Source organism: Callithrix jacchus, chromosome 11 (genome assembly GCF_049354715.1).
Source record: "Callithrix jacchus isolate 240 chromosome 11, calJac240_pri, whole genome shotgun sequence".
NCBI lineage: Eukaryota > Metazoa > Chordata > Mammalia > Primates > Cebidae > Callithrix > Callithrix jacchus.
In genome coordinates, this window is record NC_133512.1 from 82,811,321 (window position 1) to 82,835,758 (window position 24,438).

At 36.6% G+C, this 24,438-nt stretch overlaps 1 protein-coding gene across 12 annotated transcripts in view; it reads left to right on the forward strand.

The window, feature by feature from the left end:
• ZNF277 (zinc finger protein 277) overlaps positions 1 to 24,438 on the forward strand; it is a 133,692-nt gene that overhangs the window by 66,181 nt on the left and 43,073 nt on the right. For 8 of the 12 annotated variants that reach the window (XM_078343206.1, XM_078343207.1, XM_078343208.1 and 5 more), the window contains 3 exons: positions 1,951 to 2,152; positions 8,445 to 8,533; positions 8,799 to 8,881. In XM_078343206.1, the coding sequence (XP_078199332.1) occupies positions 1,951 to 2,152; positions 8,445 to 8,533; positions 8,799 to 8,881 (374 nt within the window). The remainder of the gene's footprint in view (positions 1 to 1,950; positions 2,153 to 8,444; positions 8,534 to 8,798; positions 8,882 to 24,438) is intronic. The other 4 variants (XM_054237448.2, XM_078343210.1, XM_078343209.1 and 1 more) reach the window with 1 other exon arrangement.

Sequence of the window (24,438 nt, forward strand, 5' to 3'; positions counted from 1 at the left end):
GTAGCCAATAAATGTTAGTTGTGCTATTGATGATGATGATGAATACCATGGGTTTGTTTTTAGCAGTCAAACCAAAATAAATTTACATATATATATCTCAATTAAATTTGTGGAAAGGAGGTCATAAAGTACTTGTTATTTCCTACATGGCAGGTAATGTTTACTAATGTTACCTTTGTTTAGAATATGCTGCCTTTTGTTGCTATATACTAGTAGATATAAAATACTATCATAGAGTTTAATAAGTATATTACTTATCTTTCTTTCCCCATTCTGTTTTTCACATTTGAGTTTAAATTTCTACGAAAGTTAACCTACTACTAAAAAATATAACCTACAATTGAAGAACTGTAGAATTCCAGAACTCCTTGATTTTGTTACCTAATTTAATAAATATAGTCATTGATAATGCCAGTTTTGTTAATAGTGCTTCTAAAGTGCTTATGTATTTTAAATATTCTTTCTACTGTTATGTATATCCTATGTGTTTTCACCTTCTCTGATATTAGTAAGTAATTTTGTGAACAAAGATAAACAGTCTGATTTAGCATACTTTAATGTAGCTAGAGTATGTACAAATAATGTATTAGAGGTTCTCTCCTATGGGACACCTTCCTTCTCCAGCTCAGTTTAGTGACTCCCCCAACCCCTGCTCCTGTAAATCCCGTACATTCTCCATCTGTATATTTTTAACTTGTTTGTACTTTCAAACGAACTGTGAGCACTTTAACGTTGGTGGCAATGACCATATCATGCAACATTGAACATCCCAGTAGACAGTCAGTTGATTTTTGTTAAGTGAATGAATGCTGCCTTCTTACATCACTTATATAATTCTTAACATATGGTCAGCAATGTACCAGTGACTGATTCAATTAATTTATAAATTTAAAATGCCTTTAAAAATAAGATAAAGTAAGACAAAAATAGGAAACTTTAACAGGAGAACTAATGTTAACTTAATTCTGAAAACTTGTCTGTGGCATAGCCATCTTTCTTTCTGAAGAAGGTTGCCTGCCCCTCTGAAAATCCAGAGGCCTTACCCTAGTTTGTTTACCCCAGTTTCCTGATTAGTAATTACTAAATAGCCTGTTTAAAGTGACAGGTCTAGACGTCTACTCTGGCAGACTAAAGGGGGCTCCTGTCACAACTGGCTGTGGTTTTAGGCCCTGAAATGAGAGACATAGACTTTACACACTTCAGCTCTTAAAGATACTGTGGATGATGTTAGGAAAAGAAATAATACGGCCAGGAAAATGTCTACCACATCACATATGTCTAGTGATTGAGCGTTCATCTATTTGTCCACAGAAGCCTGAATTGTAATATATACTTGTGTAATAGGTAAATGATAAACATAAATCAGCATAGAAAATTGTCATCAGGGCCACCCAGCACATACTATGTCTACCCAGGGTGAAAGCTGTCTTCTTCTTTATTTGTGTCAAATAATCAGAAACAAGAAAGAGTTCGCAGGTACAACAGGAAGCAGCTTAAAAGACAGGCCTGACATCATCTGTAGCCTTAAGGTATACTATTTACTTCCCTTAGTGTGATGATTCTCAGCCGTAGGTCACAATTGAGCCTTAGGACCTTAACCCAGAGTGTTGCATCCTTCCCCCTTGCAAGTACCCCAGGAATTGCCACCATTGGCCAGTGTCCAAGAAGAGGCTTGAACAGCTGCCCTGACGAATGGGTTTCCCCAGTTCAAGCAAGCAAATGAGGAGTTTGAGCTGCTTCGCAATACTCCCTGCCTCTGGGCTGCAAAGGCTGTTTAAAATGATAATAAAGTATTCTACTCTCTAGCACTATGTATTTTTCTTTTTGGATACATGTAAATATCTTTAGGATCTTTTTAATGTAGAAGATGAGAAATCATCCATATGAAGAGTTGGCTTCAGCTTTTCTTTCTTTCCTTCTTTCTTTTTTTTTTTTTTTCATCTCTTCCAGACAGTAAGGATTGTATCCTGGAGCCACTTTCCCTGCCAGAAAGTCCAGGTGGCACCACCACTTTAGAAGGTTCTCCATCTGTGCCTTGTATTTTCTGTGAAGAACATTTTCATGTGGCTGAACAAGACAAACTTCTGAAGCACATGATTATTGAGCATAAGATTGTCATAGCTGATGTCAAATTGGTCGCTGATTTCCAAAGGTAAGTTCTGTTTTTGTCCTTAAAAGAAATTAATTTGACCAGGTGTGCTTTCTCATGTCTGTAATCCCAGTACTTTGGGAGGCCAAGATGAGAGGATCACCTGAGGCCAGGATGCCAACTCGACAAAAAAATTTAAAACTTAGCTAGGATCAGTGGCATGCACCTGTAGCTCCAACTACTTGGGAGGCTGAGGCAGGAGGGCTGCTTGCACCCAGGAGTTCAAGGCCGCAATGAGCTATAGTTTACACCACTGCACTCCAGCCTGGGTGACAGAATGAGACCCTGTCTCTTAAGAAAGAGAATTAAATTTATTATTTATTAAAGGAATGACGTAATCTATATATAAAATAATAGCTACACAAATATGAAAATACATACTCATTTTCAGAAAAAACTTTACAACTCTTTTGCACTTTTGAGACTTTGGTTTTTTGTTTTTTTTTTGAGACAAAGTTTCGTTCTCATCACCCAGGCTGGAGTACAGTGGTGTGATCTTGGCTCACTGCAACCTCAGCCTCCCAAGTAGCTGGGATTACAGCCATCTGCCACCATGCTCAGCTAATTTTTATATTTTTAGTAGAGACAGGGTTTCATTATGTTGGCCAGGCTCGTCTCAAACTCCTGAGCTCAGGTGATCCACCTGCCTCAACCTCCCAAAGTGCTGGGATTACAGGTGTGAACCACCATGCCCAGCTAAGTTCTTAGACTTTAAAAAAATCTTTGCATTATTTTTCTTGAGTGTATAAGTTTGAGAATGTTACATGCTAATTTATTTCCTCCAAGTTCTCAAAAGATGAACTTTGCAAAGAGTAGATAATACTCCCTTTCAACATTCCATGAGATTGTAGATTGTAGTCTATTAGATTATGTCTCATGTTTTAGGCCATAGACATTCTCTGATGGGTTCTTCCAGTAATTCCAGAATAGACTTTGCAACAGGGCACTCAAAAGGCAGTGTTTGGGAAGGGATCCTTGGAGCCTTTCAAGCCAAAGGGATAATGCCCAAACAAATCTCAGTTTAAGCGCTGTGATGAGGTTGATTCCTTTTTTCCCAATTTATAATTTCTGGAAGTAGTTGTCCAGGGAAGGGAAGGGAAGGGGGAAGGGGGAATAGGGAAGGAGGAAGGCGGAAGAGGGGGAGGGGAAGGAAAGGGGAAGGGGAAGGGGAAGGGAATGCCTTCCCTGAAGCAGCTGTAGTAGAGTAGTTATGCTCATGTTATGATTGGTTGAGACTTGGAAAGCATTTTTCATAGAAGCAACATCAACAGGTCATTGGCTATACAGTTACTGAAAGCATAAAATTTGGTGTATCTGGTAAGGTCCCATTTTGAGGTATTCTGTCTTGATTTCCTCACAAAACATTAGAGTAGCCCAGACATTGAATCCCACTGCATCTAAACTCTGTTTCTCTCAGGCCATATAAAACATTCCTAGCAAACAACTACTTTCTTATGATAGGTCTTACAGAACAGCAACCTGTATTATTAAGAGCTGACTATGAAAAAGGCAAGCCTGGGGTTGAATGCAGGCTTTCATACTTCCTAACCTTGTGATTTCCTGCAAGCTACTTAACTACTCTAAGCATCTGTTTCCTCATCTATAAAATGGAGGTAACACCATCCCTCATAAGGTTATTGAATATTACATAAAACAGAGTATGGAATTTGAGAGCGATCTGGCTGCAACATCTGTCACCCCCTTAATCGCCAGGGTTGATTCGGCTGATCTGGCTGGCTAAGGAGCTGTCCCATTCCTCCCTCACCACTCATGTGCATCCCTCCCAAAGCTGTGCTCTCAGTCGAAGAGGACAACCATCCTCGATAGAAGAGGATCTATCTTCGGTCAAGGGTATACAAGTAGCTGCACTTCCCTAGTAGAACCTCCAGACAGGCTCTGAAGGTCCATTTATAGGAGAAAGTAGGTTAGTCAAGCTTCCAAGATTCCAAACACATTCATATGAGGTGCTGCATGTGGCAGTCTGCCTTTCTTTTAAAAAAGGAATTAAAAGAAATACTACATGGCTTATTCTTTGTGAAGGTTTCTATTAATCAGCTTTTCTTTCATGGGAAACCTTTATTTTTCTTTTTGAGTCCAGGGTGGAGGGCAGTGGCATGATCTTGGCTCAGTACAACCTCTGCCTCCTGGCTCAAGCAATCCTCCCACCTCAGCCTCCTGCAGGCATGCACCACTACACCCAACTAATTCTTTGTTCCTTTGTAGAGACAAGGTTTCGCCATGTTGCCCAGGCTGGTCTAGAACTCCTGGGCTCGAGCAATCTGCCCACCTTGGCTTCCCAAAGTGTTAGGATTACAGGTGTGAGTCACAGTGACTGGCCACGAAACTATTCTTTTATTCTCTTTTATCATATAAACACAAATTTTTCTTCAGAAATTGAATAAAAAAATGGTTATCTACCAGTGATAATTGAATAGTTTAAGATTTTTCTTTCTCCTCTGCCCGTAAAGTATGTAAGGAATGTCTGTATTCTCCTTTGTGCTTATGTATCGTAGGTAAGTAGCTATATTTGTACTAATCAATCTCTATTTGTATTACTGTTATTAATCTCCTTATCCTGTTATTCATATACAGACAGGAAAATTGAATTATTTACTAGGTCTCGGAACTTAGGAGTTAGTAATTAAATGTTGGGATTATTCATGCTATAAATGCAGATATACAGTCAAGTGGATGCTTTAATTAAAAGGAAAAGGTTGCGTATCTGATATAAGTGCTTTCTAAAGTGTATCATTAACATGTATTTAAAATAGGGAAACCTAGATTTCCCTTGTCAACTGTCCTTCTAATTAAATAAAATTTTTACTCTCAGCAGTTTAAAAAATGTGATTAATTCTAATTGACCAGGCATATATCTGAGTAAACTCTGTTGCTTTTAAATACCTTTGACTACATCCAGTCTCCTTTAAATAATAACCTCCTACTAGTTAAGGAAACTAAAAATTCCCCTCCCAAACAATCCAAGTATTGACTGTTATGATCAAAGTTAAGTTGGAATCTTCTCAGTATCATGTAACTTGTTTCTAACTTTAGGAGACAAGTTATAAGGCATAGGGTTGGGAGGAGGGAACACGAGAGGTTCAATTGGCATGAACACATTCCCTCGGAACTCAAGAGGAATTGTTACTTCTAAGTACAATAAGTAATAAATATGATAATAAATAAGAGATGGACTTACCTAGGGGTTTTCAAGAAGTAAGCTATAAGTTTTTATACTAAATATATTTGATTTTTTTTTTTGAAACAAAATAACAGTAACACTTTGGGGCAGAAGAAATAAAAACAAAAATAAAAGTCTTCCACTGAGTCCATTTAACATAGTTATTTATACTGAGCTATTTGCTAGCTTTATTCAGTAGATAAAATTGCTCTGAAAAATAAATGTTAACTTCTTATTTCTTACCCTTTTCTATATTAAATTCCACACACTTGCTGCTACTTAATTAACAACCATATTTCAAGTCTTTATGCCCCCATTACAGTGGGGGTGGGCAGGCAGGATATTGCTACAAGGATTTTTTGTGAAACAACCCCATGAGATATGATTTGAAGAAAAATAGTATTTGCTGATTACCTAATTACTTTTTTACTTGGATTTTTAATAAAATATGAAATACTTTGATAACTTAGTTTACCACATTATTTCCTAGTGGTCTTTATATATTGAGTAGCTGCAATTGTAGCTTTCAGTAAATTAAAGAAGTTGGAAAAAATACAGAAGAGAAGTACTAAATGATCTGTTAAATTTGAACAATATGTTCTAGTGAGTGGGGAAAAAATACCACAAGAAGCATGTACTGAAGATCTGTTATCTTCATGCTGTCACTCAATTGATTACAATCTATCTGAATGCCCTTACCATCCAAAAGGAAATGTATATGTTAACACCTCCTAATTATAAGCTTAAAAACCACTGATATGTGTTTAATGACTAGGATGTTTCTTTACTCCAATTTAGAAACAGGTCAAATGTATGTTGCTGTTGATGTCTGTAGTATACCACAGTAAGATATGATGCATAATTTTATATATTTAAGGTGTATGGTGGTTTATGGTTATATTTTGCTTTGTAACAGATGATTTCTTTGATGTTGTCACCCAAGTTTTGGTTAGAAAGAGAACACTCAAATGACAACTTTGTTCCTCGTGGACCAACCTATTACCTGCTTTATCCCATGGGAAGCACTTCCTATTTGAGGAGGGCAACTGAGGTTCTGCTAGACAGAATCTCCCCATGATTTTAAGTCAATTGATGTCAGTAATTGCTTCCCTTGTATATATCACCTTGAAGTAAACTCTCATAGAAAATAAGTACACCATGTGATTCTTCTCTTCAGACATCAAAGAGACAGTACCCAAACATAGAAGTTTTTGGAGACTGAGACCCACTGACTATTGGAATCAGGCTCTTGTTAATTCTGTAGTGGAACTTCTTTGCACCTTTTCCTTGCCTAGTTAAGCAGTTCCAAATCAACAGCCCCTAACAGCTGGTGTTAATTTTCAGCCCTTCGGTAGCAACTTAGCAGTTCAGACTGAAGGCTACTGTTAAGTAGCATGCCTTTCAGAAAGGGAAAACATTCTTTCTCCCTTTTTCCTCTCTCCCATGGGGTGAGGGGAAAGCAACTAGCAAGGAATGGAAAGATAGAGACTAGGAGTAGCCATGTAGGAGACTCAGGAGTATGAGGTGTTGAAGCTGGCCCAGGATGGCTAAGGAAATAATGTCCCAGCTTTTGTAGGAACTTTTTCTCTATTTCTGTTGTGATGGATCCAATATGCACTTGCCACCTTGTGAGATTTCTAATATGGAAGCCAGTGAGTTAGCCATAGAGTAGCGTGCATCATTCATGTATTTGTGATTTAAGGCTCAATGGGAGCTAAAGATTGTCATTTTCAGATCTCTTAGGATAAAATTTAGCACTGTTTTATAAGGAAAGGGTTCTCCCCTTACTTACACATCAAAATTAACAGTATGGTTGTATAGGAAAAGAAAAACTTAAACATGGGGTTCTGTTTTTATGCACTATTCATTGACTTTTTTTTTCTCACATATTCTGTATTTATTCAGTGTATTTTTATTTGATGTCAGCTCATCATGTTTCTTTCTTCTCCCAGACCTTTCGCCAGCACAGATTTCTAATACACAAATGCCCTTTCCATAGAGCACCATGGGAATGGAAAATTAATGTTAAGAAAAAAGTAGTAATAAAAAGGAGACAAAATATTGGAAATTGGGGACTACTTAGAGAACTTCACAGGAATTTTCAAATTCTCTACTTCTTTAAAACATTCACTGTGGACCTACTACTTCCAAAACATTCCCCAGATGTGCTATGTCAAGCCATTTAAAATGTCCAAATTCCTACTCTTTCCATATACTTCATCTATTTCAATAAGTCTCATTTCTTTATAAGGCTTTGGTTCGTTGGTGTAAGTTACTTGTTTTATCCCTCAGTTGTGTGGCCTGATGAATCGGGAGCTATAGAGTCAACCTTTCCTTTTCCTTTCTCCCTGTGAAGATAACACTGTCTTCTTGGTACTATTCAATAAATGAGATTGCAATTGCCAATATAAATCTTGTTAGATAAATGGAAGGATGAACCACTTGTTAAATCCTGTCATCTTACTCCTTCCATCACATATGCAGGTCTGGGTGTTATGCTTTGGTTTTTAATTTAGCTGGTGTGCTGCTTCTAACTCTGCTCATTAGATAGAAGAATTGTAAGTTAGGCTATTTTCCCAAAGTCTAAATTTACCTCATTTCAGACACAGTGTGGACATATGGAATTTTTCTGTCTTGTTATGTAGATATTGAATTTAGACTGATTTCTCATTGCATTATTCTTCTGACCTCTGTTCTTTTTATATATAAGATAACCACTAAGTTTTCTCTTTATTGCAGAATGTGTTATATAGTCTATTTAATCATTACTACATTTTGAAGACACATAAACTTAGATGTTATTTCAGAAAAATTCATTATCACATAAAAAATAATATATTTTAACTTTTCTACATGTATTTTTATTGAATTTGGGGAGAGTAAATTTAGGTGTTTTCATGCTCTTACATGGTAATTCCTTTTTATTAAATCTTTATTTCATACTTTTATAATGCTCCACTGCCTTCGTATTCACAAAAAAACTGCTAGAAAAGCAGTTTTAAGTTGACATTTGATTTGTTGCTTTGGGATAACTGAATATGCTTATACAATTCTGTCATTCTAAAGCAAATAGTATATTGAGTCTTCTCATCATTCCTTATTTTGTATTGTTCTAAGGTATATTTTGTATTGGAGGAAAAGGTTCACTGAACAGCCCATCACAGATTTTTGTAGTGTGATAAGAATTAATTCCACTGCTCCATTTGGTAAGTATGCATTCTTGCTACCATCTTTTCCCTACAATATCAAAATTCAAAGGAATAATCTTACTCTCTTATATTAGAATTGCTTTTACTTTCATGATAGCTTAATTTAAATTGATGCATTTATTTGGCCTAACTTGCATAAGTTTAAAACAATTCTATGCCAAAGAAATCCTGATAGACACAAACATGTATTTTTTAAGTAGTCCTTCTGGGAAAAAAATGGTAAATATCTTTTTTCTTATTTGTTTTCCAAACCTCTCAACAGAAGAACAAGAGAATTATTTTTTGTTATGTGACGTTTTACCAGAAGATAGAATTCTTCGAGAAGAGCTTCAGAAACAGAAACTGGTAAGAATTGTTTTTAAAGAGCGAATAGTGTCTTGAAAATACATATATATATACATACAAAATCATATTTTTTTCTTTTCTTTTTTTTTTTTACTTTCTGTTACGGAAACTTTCAAATGTACATAAAAGAGGAAACAACACAAAAGATCTTAAAACAGAAAAACGTATACATTTGACTGAAAATTAAAGCATTTTATGTAAAAAATGCAGAGAGAATTTTTGGCTTTGTTTTGCTTCCTGGATTATCTCTAAAATAACAACAGAACTGACACATTTTAGTGTAATTTTAGCTGCCTGACACATGCTAGGGTTCAGTAGTCGTGGAAAAATGCCCTCAGCTAAAATTGAGTTGAATTGATTAACCTTTTTTTCTCCCCTTCACTGGAATGTGCTATGCACTAGCATTTTTTTTATTTCCCTTTATGAATTAAGCATATGGTTTAATCTGCATAGTAGCCTTTCTTGTCTTCAGCCTTAACTATAAGCAAGCTAATTTGAAAACCTCAGCATCTTTAACCTTTAAAAAAAGTAACAGCACATACAAGCATAAAAATTTTTATTTTCATAAGTTAATCAGAAAGTAATTTTTTAAATCATTAATTTTATTTAAGAGTACATAGGTTCCCATTATTTGTGATTTAATCTCAACTATTACTTGAGGTTGACTTGCTGCTCCTTTAGTGATTTTTTTTTTCTTTTTTCCTATTGCTTTGAGCAAAAATCTTTAGTGATTTCTTACAAGTATTTTTTGTATTTTTGGACTTGGCTAAATCTGTTATGAAAGAGATGATTTAAATATTTGTACTATATCCTGAAGAGATCTAGGCGGAAAATAAATACTACTTACCACAGTCACATAATTTTAGAGAGTCCTTGGAAACACGTTTTATTTTGTAGACATCCCAAATGATTATTTCTTCCAGCAGGGGAAGGTGATATTGTTGAATATTGATTTATAGGTAAGAAAAGTTACGCTTTTCCTGTACAACAATTGCAGTAAAGAAATTGGACTTCCTGAGTTTCTCTTCTCTCCTTACAGCAGTGTCTTATGAAATCTGCAAAACAAGAGTAAATTTACTATCATGTTTTATGAATGTTAGTTGCATGTACTGCAACTAATACATGTAATTTTTAATTTACATGTATTTTCTCATTGTTGCTAACAGTGGCCTTATGAATATCAAGCTGTCATGATCCTAGTATCCCTAAGGATTTATTTATAAGAACTCAAACCCTACTACTTCAGCCATTCTTTTCTTTGGCATGCGGAATCTTTACGGTATGTCTGCAGATGGACTCAGGTCTCTAAAAATAGCTACATGTATTGCATTTAAGTGAACGTCTTTACTTTACAGTTGGATGAAGTGATACATTTAATAAAAGTGAGCATTGTGGCAGCTTACAGAAACAAAAGAAGAATGAAAATCCAATTAATCCATACATGCTCATTGAATTTCTGCTTAAGTAGATGCCTACACAAAGATGCCTGTACAAGGCATAGTTCATATCATACAAGTGTGTAAAGTCTAGTTAGAGAAGAAAGATAAATATATAAAGTATAAATATATATTTTATATTTAATAATTTAATAATAAATATTTAGTTATTAATCTTTAATGTTTAATTATTAGAGCTTAATAAAGATAATGATAGAATGTCTTACAGCTTATGAAGATTAAGCAACATATAATGCACTTAGACTACTACCTGACACATAGAAGTCACTTAATAAATGTTAGCCAATAAAAATAACAGTAATAATCCTGTGTCTTAACAGTGAGACGCATTCAGATAAAGAGAGTTGTAGAGAAGGGAAGGAAGATACATATACATCTAAATGTTCAAGGTGTATTCAGGAAAATCGAGTAAAAGTCTACTCTGGCTTAGGTAGAAAATTTTTTATGGGGAGGAGTATGAGATAAATTTGAAGAGGTAAAATGGAGCTAAATTGTGCAAATCCTTCAGTGCCAGGAACTTGACTTTGTAGTATAAAGACCCATTAATGTGTCCTCATTGCCCATCAGACTGACATGAAGAAAAGATAGTAAATGTAGCTGTGTAGAAATCAATTTCAAGCTGTCAAATCCTGAGAAAGATCAGACCAACTTGGGGATTGGAAGGAAGCTAACAATGACTGATGACCGGCCATATGCCATGCCTTCTATTTGGTACATAGCTTTGTAGCACCCTGTGAGGTAGCTATTAAATGCCATCCTACTTATGAGTAAAATGTAGCATAGGAAGCTTAATTTGCCCAGGAACACATAGTGAATGAGGTGCAAAGCTAGAGTTTCAAACCAAATGTTTCCGATACATGCCTTTTAAGCCATGCCATGCCATGCCAGTGTAGTAATTATTTATCTGGCCTCTCATGTGCCTGGTACTATTATTCTAGACTCTGGGAATCTCTCTGTCCTGGATGCTCATGGTCTGACAAGTCTATAGGAAGGGAATTTAGGCTTTGATTGGAGTTTAGGGAAAGCAGAGGAGGTTTATAATAGCCAGTCACTGGAATTCTGATTAGAGGAGCACCAAAAAGTGAAAAAGGCTTGCCAAGCAGCAGGAAGGCAGGCTGAATTTGCCATCAGCCAGTTAATCACAATTTTATGCTACATAGTGTGGAAGCATGAAGTTAGTGTGGGTGATTCTTCTGTGGGTGTTAGCAATGATTATAGATGGGATCTATCTCTTTTATATGGAAAGAACTTTACAAATCAGTATGAAGCATGTCCAGAAAGAAGTCTAAATCATTCAGTGAAACAAAAGTAACAATATACTTTTTCTTCTTCTGTCAAGTTAACAGGATTTGAAAATAACAGTACTAAATGGTGGCAAGAATGTCAAGAAACAAATACTTTTCCAGCTGCTTTTAAGAATGTAAACTGGTATACCATTTCTGAAAGATGCTTTGTCATCATGCATTGGAACTCTTAAAGATGTTTATGCCCTTGGCTCATAGCCTGCAAGAACTCATCCTAGAATTATACAGCCAGAGGGTTTTGAGGTCACTCACTCTACCACAGCTTGGTGTTTTTTTCCCTTATGTTGCTATTAATTATACCTTATCAAACAATTTTTTATTAATTAGGATTTCAGTCTAGTTTCTAAAGTATGTAATTTAAACCAATCAAACTGCTTTATGATAATGAGTGTATTGTGTAGTCAATGTTTGAGTGACCCCAGCTCAATATTTCAACTCAAGGATCTTGAATTGAGTATCTTGAGAATCTTAACTTAAGGATCTCAACTCAGGTCTATGAGGAAGACCCTCAAACCAGTAGGGCATTTACTGACTTGATTTGCATTAATGATGATTGCATATGTATTATTGCTTAATATTTATTATTTCCTGTGGAACTCTAAATAAAGCATATAGTTTAAGTACCTTTGTATGTTTTGTTCTTAGTTCAAAATGACTTTGTAACTTAAGGACAGAAACTATGTCTTATATTTAAACATCCTTCCTAGTCCTCCCTATACTCCTAAGTTCGTATTGTTGTTTTCCCCCAAACTTCATTTTAAACAAACAAAACTGTTTTCTGTGTGAGTGGCTGGAGGTATATAGAGTTTAATGATTCACTGAAATTTGCTGTAGCAGATTTTATGCTAGAACGGTATTTCTTTTTCCACTTTCTTTGAGATTTCACTGGTTTCTTGACATTTGCAAGATTTGTATGTGTTCCCAGTTTTCTTTTTGAAGAGCTTGATTCCTACTTGACACTTCTTTGAATATTTTCATCTATAAACTGAAGGGAACTACAGAATTAGGAAGATTCTCGGGGATTTCAATAGCTCGTACACCTTCCCTTTAGCTTCCTTTAAAAATTCTCCCTTAATCTTGGTGCGTCGTTCTCTTATTTTTCATCAGTCTAGCTTAGTCTCGCACAGTGGTTCTTTTCCCTCTTTTATCTTAAATATATATATGTATGTTTCCCAAGATTTTATCCCACATTCAGGGCATGCACATCCATATAGCTACCACTGTTATGCCTGTGTCTTCAGTGTTAGTGCTGGTGCAGAGTAGGCAGTCAGAGTAAAGTTCATCCACAGCTTTCATCCTGGCTCACTTCTGAACCCCAAATCTGAATTTCCTCGTGTGAAACTTTTCCATGCAGATTTCAAGTCAGCACTTTAATATGCCTAAAAGCAGAACTTGATTTTTTCTTTTTTCTCCACCAGAACTTGTTATTTGCCTGTTCTCCTTTTATTATATAATGATACCACCATTATTCTGGTCACTCAGTTTGGAAATCTCTAGAAGCATCTTTAATTCATTCCTTTTCTTTCCACCCCTATATCTAAGTCATTTGTCAAATCCTGCCAGGTCCAGCTGAGTCTCAAGTCCCACTTCCATACTCATACTTACCTTGTCTATAGGCTCTCCTCTTCAGGCAATTGACACTGCCTTCAGAATTTCAATATTAATAAATACTAATCAATAAATAACATAAATCGCTTTATTCTTTTTTTTTTTTTTTTTTTCTTTTCTGACAAGGTCTCCCTCTGTCGCCCAGGCTGGAGTGTAGTGGCTTACTGTAACCTCTGCTTCCTGGGCTCAAACGATTCTCCCACATTGGCCTCCTTAATAGTTGGGACCACAGGTGGATGCCACCACACCCACCTAATTTTTTTTTTAATTTTGTAGTGATGGGCTCTCACTATATTGCCCAGACTGGTCTTGAACTCCTGGGCTCAAGGGATCCTCCCACCTCAACCTCCCAAAGTGCTGAAATTACAGGAGTGAACCATTGCGCCTGGTCCTATTCTCTTCTTCAGAAACCTGCTCTATTCTTTATTGTCTTCGTGTTCTTAAGGTTTTCTAGGCTCAGACTGCATTTCTAGTGTTTTCCTCCTTTTTTCATTCAATTGCCCAGTGTCCAGGTAATTGGTTTATTCAACAAATACTTAACTTTTCTAAATACTATTGATATAGCAGTGAATAAAACAGGCAATAAGGCAATGATCCCTGCCTTTGTGAAATTTAGACTGTAATATAAACATTACTTTTCTCACATTTATCAACTATTTTAGGTACTTTCAGGATTCTACTTTGTGAATGAGAAATGGCAGCCCCCCACCTGTATAGATACATATCCCTCAAGGCATTGCTCAACTGCCACATTTTCAAGAAGTTTCCCATGTGCCACTTGCTGAAATTAATAAATTCTTCTAACCTCTTTCAACACACTATTTTATTTGGCTTTTCAATTATAGTTAGTTACTTTAAAATCTGTCTTCCTTACAGGATTAGATGCCTCTCAGCAGTTAAGAATGTTGTATTCACTTTTGTATCTTCTCTCAGACTTGCTCATAAAGTATGAACTGAAATATAATCCTGAAGTATTGGCTTGCATTTCTATAAAGCCATATAGTCAGATATCTCTGATTAACAAAGATATAATATAGCCAAGGCAGACATCTATAATCACTGCATTATACTTTGTACTTCAACATAAAAAATCCTCAGTTTTCCATTTGCTTACAAGAGAAAATGTGTGGTATTCATAAGCTCTCAGTAGCAAAATATAACTTAACTAAGTTGGGAAAGAGTGAAAGGTAACTGTATGAAGGTTTTTTTTAATCACTATTTCAGATGTCAGTTTGAGATATCATTCATGACAACTACAAATGTTTTATGAAAGTTTTAACATATATAACAAATTTATCTTCAGGAGAGAAACAGTGTTTTCTGTTTTTAATTCTACTTCATGTGTCTCACCTCTTTCTACAATAAAGCCACAACAAAATGAAATTGCATGTGTCCCACTGAGAATATTGTTCTTCCTCATGCCACTTTTTAAAATATAGATTTTAGGTACTTTCCATAAAGGATCAAATTATTGTATGCCAGTAATCTCAAAGTAAAAAAAAAACAGTATATATTTCTACCTTTCTTGCATAATTCCTATCTTTGAGGCACAATACCTACAAGTTCTAATACTGCATCTAAAATAATACTTTCCTAAATATAAGATAGTATTTTCCATTGAAAGTAACATTGTTGTTAACAGTGCAACAGAGATCAATTTAACTGCAATGACCATTGAGTGAATTTAACCTTCAGATTAATGACTACTTTCGTTGGGAAACAAATATAATTACAATCTGAAACAATATTGTTCTGAGTCTTATGGTTTACCACTTTGAGTATCTTCAACAAGGACTTAAAATCTACCTGGCGTTTTGTGTCTATACTCGTTGAGTGTTACCCCTGTTTAAAGGAAAATGCAAGGTCAAGAACAGTAGGAAACTTGTATACACAACCATGGTTATAAACTGTATTAAACAGAAAGAGAAGCAACTCAAACTCCTGTTTTCCAACCCTAGCCACCATTCTCTTTCTAATTGTACCAGAATACTTTGTCACATTTGATCTTTCTTTCTGAGCAAATGTGCCTTTGTTTTTTTTTTGTTTGTTTTTTGTTTTTTTTAAAGATAGAATGTCACCCTATTGCCCAGGCTGGAGTGCAGTGGCAGGATTTTGGCTTACTGCAACCTCAGCCTCCCAGGTTCAAGCAATTCTCGTTCCTCAGCCTCTGAGGAGTAGGTGGGATCAGAGGCACTTGCCACCACACCCAGCTAATTTTTGTATTTTTAGTAAAAACAGGGTTTCATCATGTTGGCCAGGCTGATGTCAAACTCCTGACCTTCGGTCATCCATCTGCCTTGGCCTCCCAAAGTGCTATGATTATTGATGTGAGCCACTGTGTCCTGCCAAATGTGACATTTTCTAAATTGACATTTGTTAGAATTAGTGAAAATGGCTGAACAGGACATAAATACATATGTAAATAAATAACAATATTCTGTTTTCATTGTAAATAATTTTTTAAAGAAAATCTGATTTCCTATTATCTTAGTTCAGTAGTAGATAGGAATTTCTTATTCTCTTGGGTCTAAGCTTCTTTTATTTTCTTTTAAAACACAAAATAGTATGTTTTCAGAGTTTCCTCTATCTTTAGAGAAACAGTGCTATACCTGACCTTGAGTTTATACAGGAAAATACTTCCTCAGGCTGGTAATACTATACTGATCTCTGCCATGCTGATAGCTTTTGCCTTTTTCATCTAAAAGATGGGTATTTTGCAATCTCCCATGGCCACCTATTGAATTTTTTAAAGTCCTTCTCTTCCTACCTAAGCTAAATTCTCTTATACTTTTAATACAATTAGGAATTTGGCTTTTCTAGATTCTTGTGTGTTTAACTCTTGCATTTTCATTTTGTTTTGTACATCTACCTTCTTTTTTCATTGTGATGATATATTCCACGTGAATGATTAAATTCATCCCATTTTTTCCTCTCCTAGTTCATTTTTTAGATGTTCTGTCTGTTCTGTTTTGAAGGCACTCTTCAAAAGCTATCTCAGTAAGACTCAAAGTAGAAGAAAAATACTGTATTGCTATCCTGTGTAGCAAGCAGATGGTTGTTGCCTTTATCATGGCAGTTTCAGAAACGGTGGGAGGTACTGATATCTTTCAAGAAGGTGAGATATTAGTCAGATCAAATCTCATGGATTTGGGGGTGTATATCATCATCCAGTTAAGAGATTTCTCTGTCATTTATGTTTCACTGTCTTATTTTAGTCATTGACATGGATGGCATTTCCTCATTTATTTATTAAGATCCTTAATGTTACAAAGTTAACTTTCCATCATCTCTCATGATGAGAAAGGTAGATTTCATTTATTGATTTTAAGGAAACTGCATCGTGCCATTAGTAATTTTTGTTTCAGTATAGTTATCCCTGCCTTCTACATGCAGAGGTGTATGATTAAGTATATTAAGTATTATTTAATATATTGTTTGAGTATATTGCTAACATAAATTCAAGTGCTCAAGTGATCAGACTCTGGCAAACATATCAGTCATTCCCAGTGCTATTCAGTGACCCTTCTGACACTTAAAAGGAAATTTTGGGGGTGGGAAAAAGTAACTTTTTATTTGACCTCTGGTGTGAGGGCTTCTAAAATATTTAAGTCAGCTGTAGGCAGATTCCATTCTGAAAGTTGTTGAAGCTATGTATTATTATCTGTACAAAAAATTTATTCATGTTTCCATTTTACTTTATTAACCAAACTTGTCTTTTAATCCTTAAATTAGTGGAAATATACTGAATTTTTTATATTTTAATTTCCTCATATTGAATGTTACATCAGATAGAATAAAAGATGTGATAGAAAAAAAGTTTCACCATAATACTGAGTGGGATTAAAATGAAAATACCATCTTACTGTCAGAAGAGATAAGAAATGGCAGGCAGAACAAGAGGAGATGGTATTATGACTTTAGCTAGCCTCAGCTTGAAACAATTTGAAAACTCTTTCAGTAACTTGGACAATGTTCACTTATTCCCATCATAGTAATTGTAATTCCCAACTAGTAATTACAATTATCCAATACTTTTAAACTTATTTAGAATAAAAACTCAAACTCTTTACCAAGATCTCAAAGGAGCAGGTGCATGCCTCTCTGAGTCACTCTCCCACGTCTCTCACCCACTTTGTCCTGTGCTCACTGTACTCCAGCCACACTGGCTATGTCTCAAGCACACTAAGCTGTTTCCAGCTTTAAGGACTTCACACTTGCTGTTTGCTCTTCTTGGAATGCTCTTCTCTAGAATCTCATGATCTGGGCACAGTGTACTGTGGGAGACCAAGGCGAGAGAATCGCTTGAACTCAGGAGACCAGCCTGGGCAACAAAGCAAGACTCTATTCCCTAAAAATAGTAATAGTAACAAGAAGCTTTTTTGAAGGAGAAGGGAAGAGTTTTTGAAGAAGATGAGTCTCTGGAATGGTTCAACAGGCAAAGGAATGCTTTGAAAGTGCTCAGGGAAGCTAAAGACATGTAGGGAAGCTAAAGACATATAGCTGAAATGATTTAGGAAAAATTACCTTCTGTGGAGGATTAACTTTAGCTATCAGCTACAATGTTTTGGGAAGTAGATACTCAGTAGTTATGTTGATTGGTTAATTTGTTGGAAATTCTTTTCTCAGGGGGTAGGAAAGATTTAAACCTATTCTGAATTCGAGGTTATAACCAAACAGAAGTCATAGATTACAGAGCCCAATGTAATACTAAACTTTTAATGAGCCTTTAGGAAATTTTTACTAAATAAAATATGTTTTAACTGATTGGAGTACCCAACTCAACTGTTTTCACCAAAAAATAAACCAAAAAACCTTCTCTCCTTTATATTTTAAATGTATTTACTCTGATGGAATATAGGGACTAGATAGCAAAGAAGCATCTGTGGCCCCTCTTTTTAATTACTGATGACTGATATACCATTCTCCATGCCTTGATGTCAGTTCCTCAAAGGAATGCCAGTCCAGTGTCTCCATTGCTTCTACTGATAAACTCTGAGTGCCCACGTTCTTCAAGAGAAGAGGCTCATCAGCATTCCATGTGTATTAGGGAGCTCTGCCATTTGACCTGCATTCTTGGTTCTGGTATTGTAAGTCACTTCAAAAGAAAGCTAGTACTTTGTGACTCCTTTGTGTCAACAAAACAGACGTTTTTCTGCATTTGATTAATGAGAATTTTAATTTTTGTTACTTTCCTTTTAAGTTTCCATTTTGTTGACCATGTACTATTTATTTTCTATCCTGAGCTTTAATTAATGGCTGAAAACTTTAATCCTAAATTCTAAACTGTTTCTGAACTGCTTGTTCTTTAAGGTTTTCTCTCCCCTGAGATTTCTGAATGTTCATGTTTTTGTCCCTTTTCTAGAGAGGCTGTTTTATAATCACAGCATGTAAGCAAAAAGGGAATGCACGCTAGATCTTTACTGCTCTCTAGACATTAGGGAGCACAGGGACCAAGGGGTGGTACTGTAGGTCTCCTCTTCTGCCTCCTTTTCTAGGCATCTTTCTATCAGGTTGTTCCCAGACCTGACCTACCCTGTCTTTTAAAAGAAAAGACCTTCATTTTCATAAATATTAAGTATTTTAAATATTTAATTATTTAATAGTTAAAGCTTTTATTGCCCAATGCATGTCTATAACTTTTTTGAATGTTCTAAGGAAAGTGCATTACAAAACTTGCTTGACAAACTGCAGGTTAGGTTCTCTCAGGCCTGTCCTTATATCCAGCTCTTATACCCTAAAATACTAATACACACATAGGTACCTTCTAGAAAAAGAACTCAGGAATAATTATATTATTTCTCAATGTTTTTGGCCCCATCCCTAGCAGGAGCCATTGTCTACTTTGCAGTGCAGGATTTGGGTCCTTCTCCTAGCAGCTTATAGCTTTTGTTTTGTCTACGGAAGAATGGTCCTCAGAAGTAAGCTAGGGTTCGTGCCTGTTCACATCTAAGGGCTCTTGTTCACGCCTCTTTGCCATACTCCTAGTCTTTCTCCTGAGAACTTGGAGGAAGCCCATGGGAGAGTTGGGGACCCCTATGTCTAGGACTCCCAGGGATTTTGCCTTTAAGATTCATTTAAAGTACAAGCTTTTGTCTTACTACTTACCTTTTCCTCCCATGCTCTGCCAAAGGTAAAAGAAATAGTTCATGCATTCTTGTCTCTCCTCAGAGAGGCTAATCACATTTTAGAATTCATTTTGTCTAGTTGCTTTGTAACTTCAGGTCTTTGAACTCAAAATAAGTTATGAAAAAAAAAAGTTTTTTTTTGAGACAGAATCTCTCTCTGTCACCCAGGCTGCAGTTCAGTGGCACAGTCTCAGCTCACCGCACCTCCACCTCCTGGGATCAAGCAATTCTTGTGCCTACTGAGTGCCTGGGATTATAGATGGATGCCACCATGCCTGGCTAATTTTTTTGTATTTTTAATAGAGATGGGTTTCAACATGTTGGCTGGGCTTGTCTCCAACTCCTGACATGAATTATCTACCCACCTTGACTTCCCAGTTGAATTTCTTTGATTATTCAGCTTTTTGTCATTGGTAGAATGTTATTTTGTATTTATCTTTATCCTAAGTAGAAATTGAGCTCCTCCTTCCCCTGCTTAATTTTAAGTAGTATCTTAGTGATTAAGTGCTACTTTTGGTTAAGGTAGATGCTTTTTTTTCCCTTTATAGAGTTCAAAAAGATAAATACATACATACACATGTATTTAATATGTCTGCATATGTACAAATACATATGTATCTGTCTACTAAATGAGGTATAGCTTCAAGAGACTATTGACCCTTTCAGCTAGTTGTCATAAATTCTAAAACCTGTTATTATGACTTGGTATTTAATCTTGGTGTTGAATTACCTATCGATTATTGAATCACTAAATTTCAGTATTTGGTTATGTTTTAAGTAAACTTTCAATGCCCCAAAAGAAATAGCACTCGAAGATAAATCCTCTCAGCAAGGCAATTTACTTCTATAGAAGGGTGCAGCTCACAGATGGAGCAATGGTGGCCACACGCTTGGACAAGGGAGGAGGGAGTACTTATGCCTGACAGGGGTCATCCCTACTGCTGTGTCGTTCCCCTTTTGGCTAGGGTTAGACTGCACAAGCTAGACTAATGCCAATTGACTATTTTAAAGAGAACAGAGGTCCAAGCTGGAGTGGCAGAGTGGGTGTTTTGGCAGGAAGGACAGTTACAGGTGGATCAGAACAGGTAGTCAGGGGTGACCTAGGTCAAAGAAGGTGACCAGAGCAGGTGACTGGATCAGGTGACTGGGATGAGTCAGGATGGAACCGGGGGCTGGGGAATAGATGTGAACTACTGATTATGACTGGTAGAGAAGGTTGTTTACTGGAAGTACAAGGAAGTTAAACTTTGGAGAATTAAAGAATAAGAGAGCTGAACATACTGACATACTGATTCTTTGAAGAGAAACTTGGGGTTCAGTATAACAGTTATCTTCATATGTATTTTGTCAAAAGTTTGTCTGGAGAACATGCCAGCAAATTTTGTCACTGACTGCCAGATGTTCCTTGGATAATTTTCTGATACCCACCAAAAAAGGGCTAGGCATCTGGTAACACCTTACTTAAAATTTAATTCATTAAAAATTATGACCATGACTGGGCTCAGTGGCTCACTCCTGTAATCCCAGCACTTAGGGAGGTGAGGTGGGTGGATCACCTGTGGCCAGGAGTTCAAGACCAGCCTGGCCAACATAGCGAAACTCTGTTTCTACTACAAATACAATTAGCCAGGCATCCTGGCACATGCCTGTAATCCCAGATACTTGGGTGGCTGATGCACAAGAATCGTTTGAACCCAGGAGGTGAAGGTTGCAGTGAGTCGAGATCACACTACTGTGTTCCAGCCTGGACAACAGAGCAAGACTGTGTTTTAAAAAAAAAAAATTGTGACCACAACGTATGAGGTACAACTTTGGAAGCCAATAGTTGGTGTTAGGAGGATGGATGAGGATTAGTGGACTGTGGTCTAGTGTGTGGGTGTTCTCTTCAGTCATTTTTGAGTAACAATTAAATAACTTTTCATACAAGTTCTAGTCTGTACTTACGAGGTAGAAGAGGAAAGATATTTTCCCTCATTCACCTCTAGTTTCATGACTGAGACCTGTAAAACAAAAGACAGATTAACAAAGGAAAAGCATACTAAATGTATTTAGTATGTTTTACTTGACACAGAGCTGTCATAAGGAGATGAAGACCCAAAGAAACAAGAACCTGTGCATTTTTATGCTAAATGTTATGAAGAAGTGGATAGTTGTGGGGAAGTATAATTAAACAAGGGGGCTATGATCTGGTAAGAAACTGGAGAGGACTTAGCCAAACCTGTCAGTTCAGATTCTTCTCTTTATCCTTGTGTCTTCAGAGGTCAGGATGTTCCTTTCCTCCAGGTATAAGAGAGGGTACCTTTTGAAGGAAGGCTTTATGATCTGCTTTAGGGGAAAAGGGGAAGGAGAAGGTAAAAGTGAGCTTTCTGCTTCTGCTAATTTGGCCAAGGTGCCGTATTTTGGGGTGGCATATTCTGAACCCCATCACTGACTGTGCAATTTTTATAGGAGAGAGTCAGCCCAAATGTTTCCTCCTGATGATTTCCTCAAGCATGTGCCTCTGTATCCATGTGAGCATCTATAAAAGCAGCATTCCAGATACTGACTGGAAGAAAGACAGATTCAAGATTATAACCAACCAATACTTACAAAAACTGTGTTCAGGGAAGATTGTTTGAGGAAGACTGGAGACTGGTTATAGAAAAATTTCATTATTTCTCTATATAGTCTTAATCAGCCTCTAGTCAGGAGACAACAAGTATCTGTACTGCATCATGACAACCCACACTCCACCCCTTGGTACTGTTTTCACTGAGTTTGAGAGTGTGCTTTGGGATGAGTATTAGCTTTTTTTGAGGATCGATATTGGAAACAATCCTATGTTGTTTTTTCTATTAATCTAAGTATGTTGTCCATTATACATATACTGATTATGTACCCACAGTGATTCTGACACTGGTTACCTAGACAGGCCAAACTTCGGAAGTTAAGGGCAAAGTCCTCTACAGACTATCCTCATGTCAAACGACAGCCACAAATTGGAGGCCCCTCAGGATACTTATCTGGCTACAAATTCAGGGGTTCCCACTACTCTTGCAGGTTCAAATAGTTTGTTATAATGACCCACAGAACTCACAAAAGCACTATACTTGTGATTATAGTGCGGTTATAGCAACAGGATACAAATCAGAACAGGTCAAACAGAAAGACACATAGGGTGAGATCTGGGAGATTCCCAAATACAAAGCTGCCATCCTTCCTAGGGATGCATTGTCCTCCTGGCACATCAGTACATAACAATAACCAGAGTAATGCCAACCAAGAAAGTGTACTGGAGCTTTGGTGTCCAGAGTTTTTATTGTGGCTTCATTGAGTAGGTGTAATTGATTATATCTTTGGTCACATGGTTGGGCTTGCTCTCCAGCTCCCCTCCTTCCCTAGGAAATGAGGCTGATCTTACATGGCTCAGAGCCCCAACCCACTAATCACGTGGTTGGTCTTCCTGGCACGGCCAGTTCCCATTCTGAGTCATCTCATTTATATAAACTCTCAGATGTGGTCAAAGGGCCCACCATGAATTACACAGACATTCTAGTCACTCAGTAAATTCCAAGGGTTTATAAGTTACCCCTAGGAACAGACAACAAAGGGCATCCAAATTCTCCACACAAACCCCTTTATCCAGTGTGTTTCCCTTGTCTGCCAAAGCTGAGAGCTGAATTTAGGGCCCACCTTTAGGTTAGGTTTGAGAGAGAAAGAGAGTTCTTTTATTTTTTATTTGCAATTTAGGTGCCCACCCTATTTTTTTCTTTTACTCCCATTTCTATGCTACATTGTTCTGTCGCAGCCTGAAACATTTATTAGAACTAAGTGAAATAATCCCAGATACCTCAGAGTTAACCCATGGTTCTTCAAATAAAAAGCAGAAGGAATAAGAAATTCTGCTGCATTTCTGTGGAGTCTTTGAGCCACTGCTATAATTTTCTTGGGGAGACCTTTGTGTTCTATATTGGAGGAGTGCCACTGGACTCCTAGGCTGAGAATACCCAGCTGGTTCTGCCATGCTGCTGCCTGTAAGCTGGTTTGGGAAGGAAACTGAGGAATGTGACTCTCTCATAGCCACTCATATATGCATTTAGCCAAGAAACTCTATTGTAAATCTATTACTTGACAGTAGCCATAAAATGTTTTTGATAGCCATAGCTAATAACATTAGACTTGGTTTTACTTTCGTGTGTTAATGCAGGTTGTTTCCACTGGATTTGTCATTTTAAGCATCAGTTTTTACTTTCCTATGTATAAATTTTTACCTAAATAAACATTTTTGAATTGCTCTTCATAAATTGACTGATTATCATAATGTTCAACCTAACTCACGTTTTCATTTTCTACCTATGTGTCAATCCCCTATGACTATGTTGAGTGCCATCTGCTATCTCTGCTGTTTTACTAATGTTTTCTCTGCTTTTAGCTTATGAATAAAGATGAAAGACTAGGCATTGACCCCTTTGCTGTCACGCTTGACATTTTATACTAATTAGAAAAACATACAGCTTATTATTATGACTCTTTGCCTAGTACATAAGCTGATCCTATGTTCTTACAACTATGGTTTTTCTAAGCATATTTGTAATGAAAATTCTATCTGATTTTATCAACTTCTTTGAGAGGCTCAAACATATAATGTCTGCGCCATGCTCTTCACCCTCCTATTCCTCATATATAGCCCATGAATAAAACCTGGTACATAGCCCAGCATGAATTTGTTTTAGAAAACGTAAAACCGCAAAGTAGATGGGCACATCTCCGATTTGCACATCTTTATGGTGGTTTCTATGGAGTGTCTCCTGATTTTTTTGGTTCATAAGTGCCTTCAAACATATGCCACAGATAATTCTATTTGGTGCTAAGCTTTATGAAGGAAAGAAAGAATAAGGGAAAGAAAAAGAGAAAAATGAAAGGAAGAAGGAGAGGAGAAAAGAAAAAATATTTTTCTTCATTGCGCAAGTAGCTTCTACTCAGTTTTTTTGCTTGATTAGCAGTTGTCACTGTGTTTACCGCAGAAGGATGCACAGAATTTAAAACTTTTGTTTTCTCACATGCTAGCAAGGTAACAGCAATAG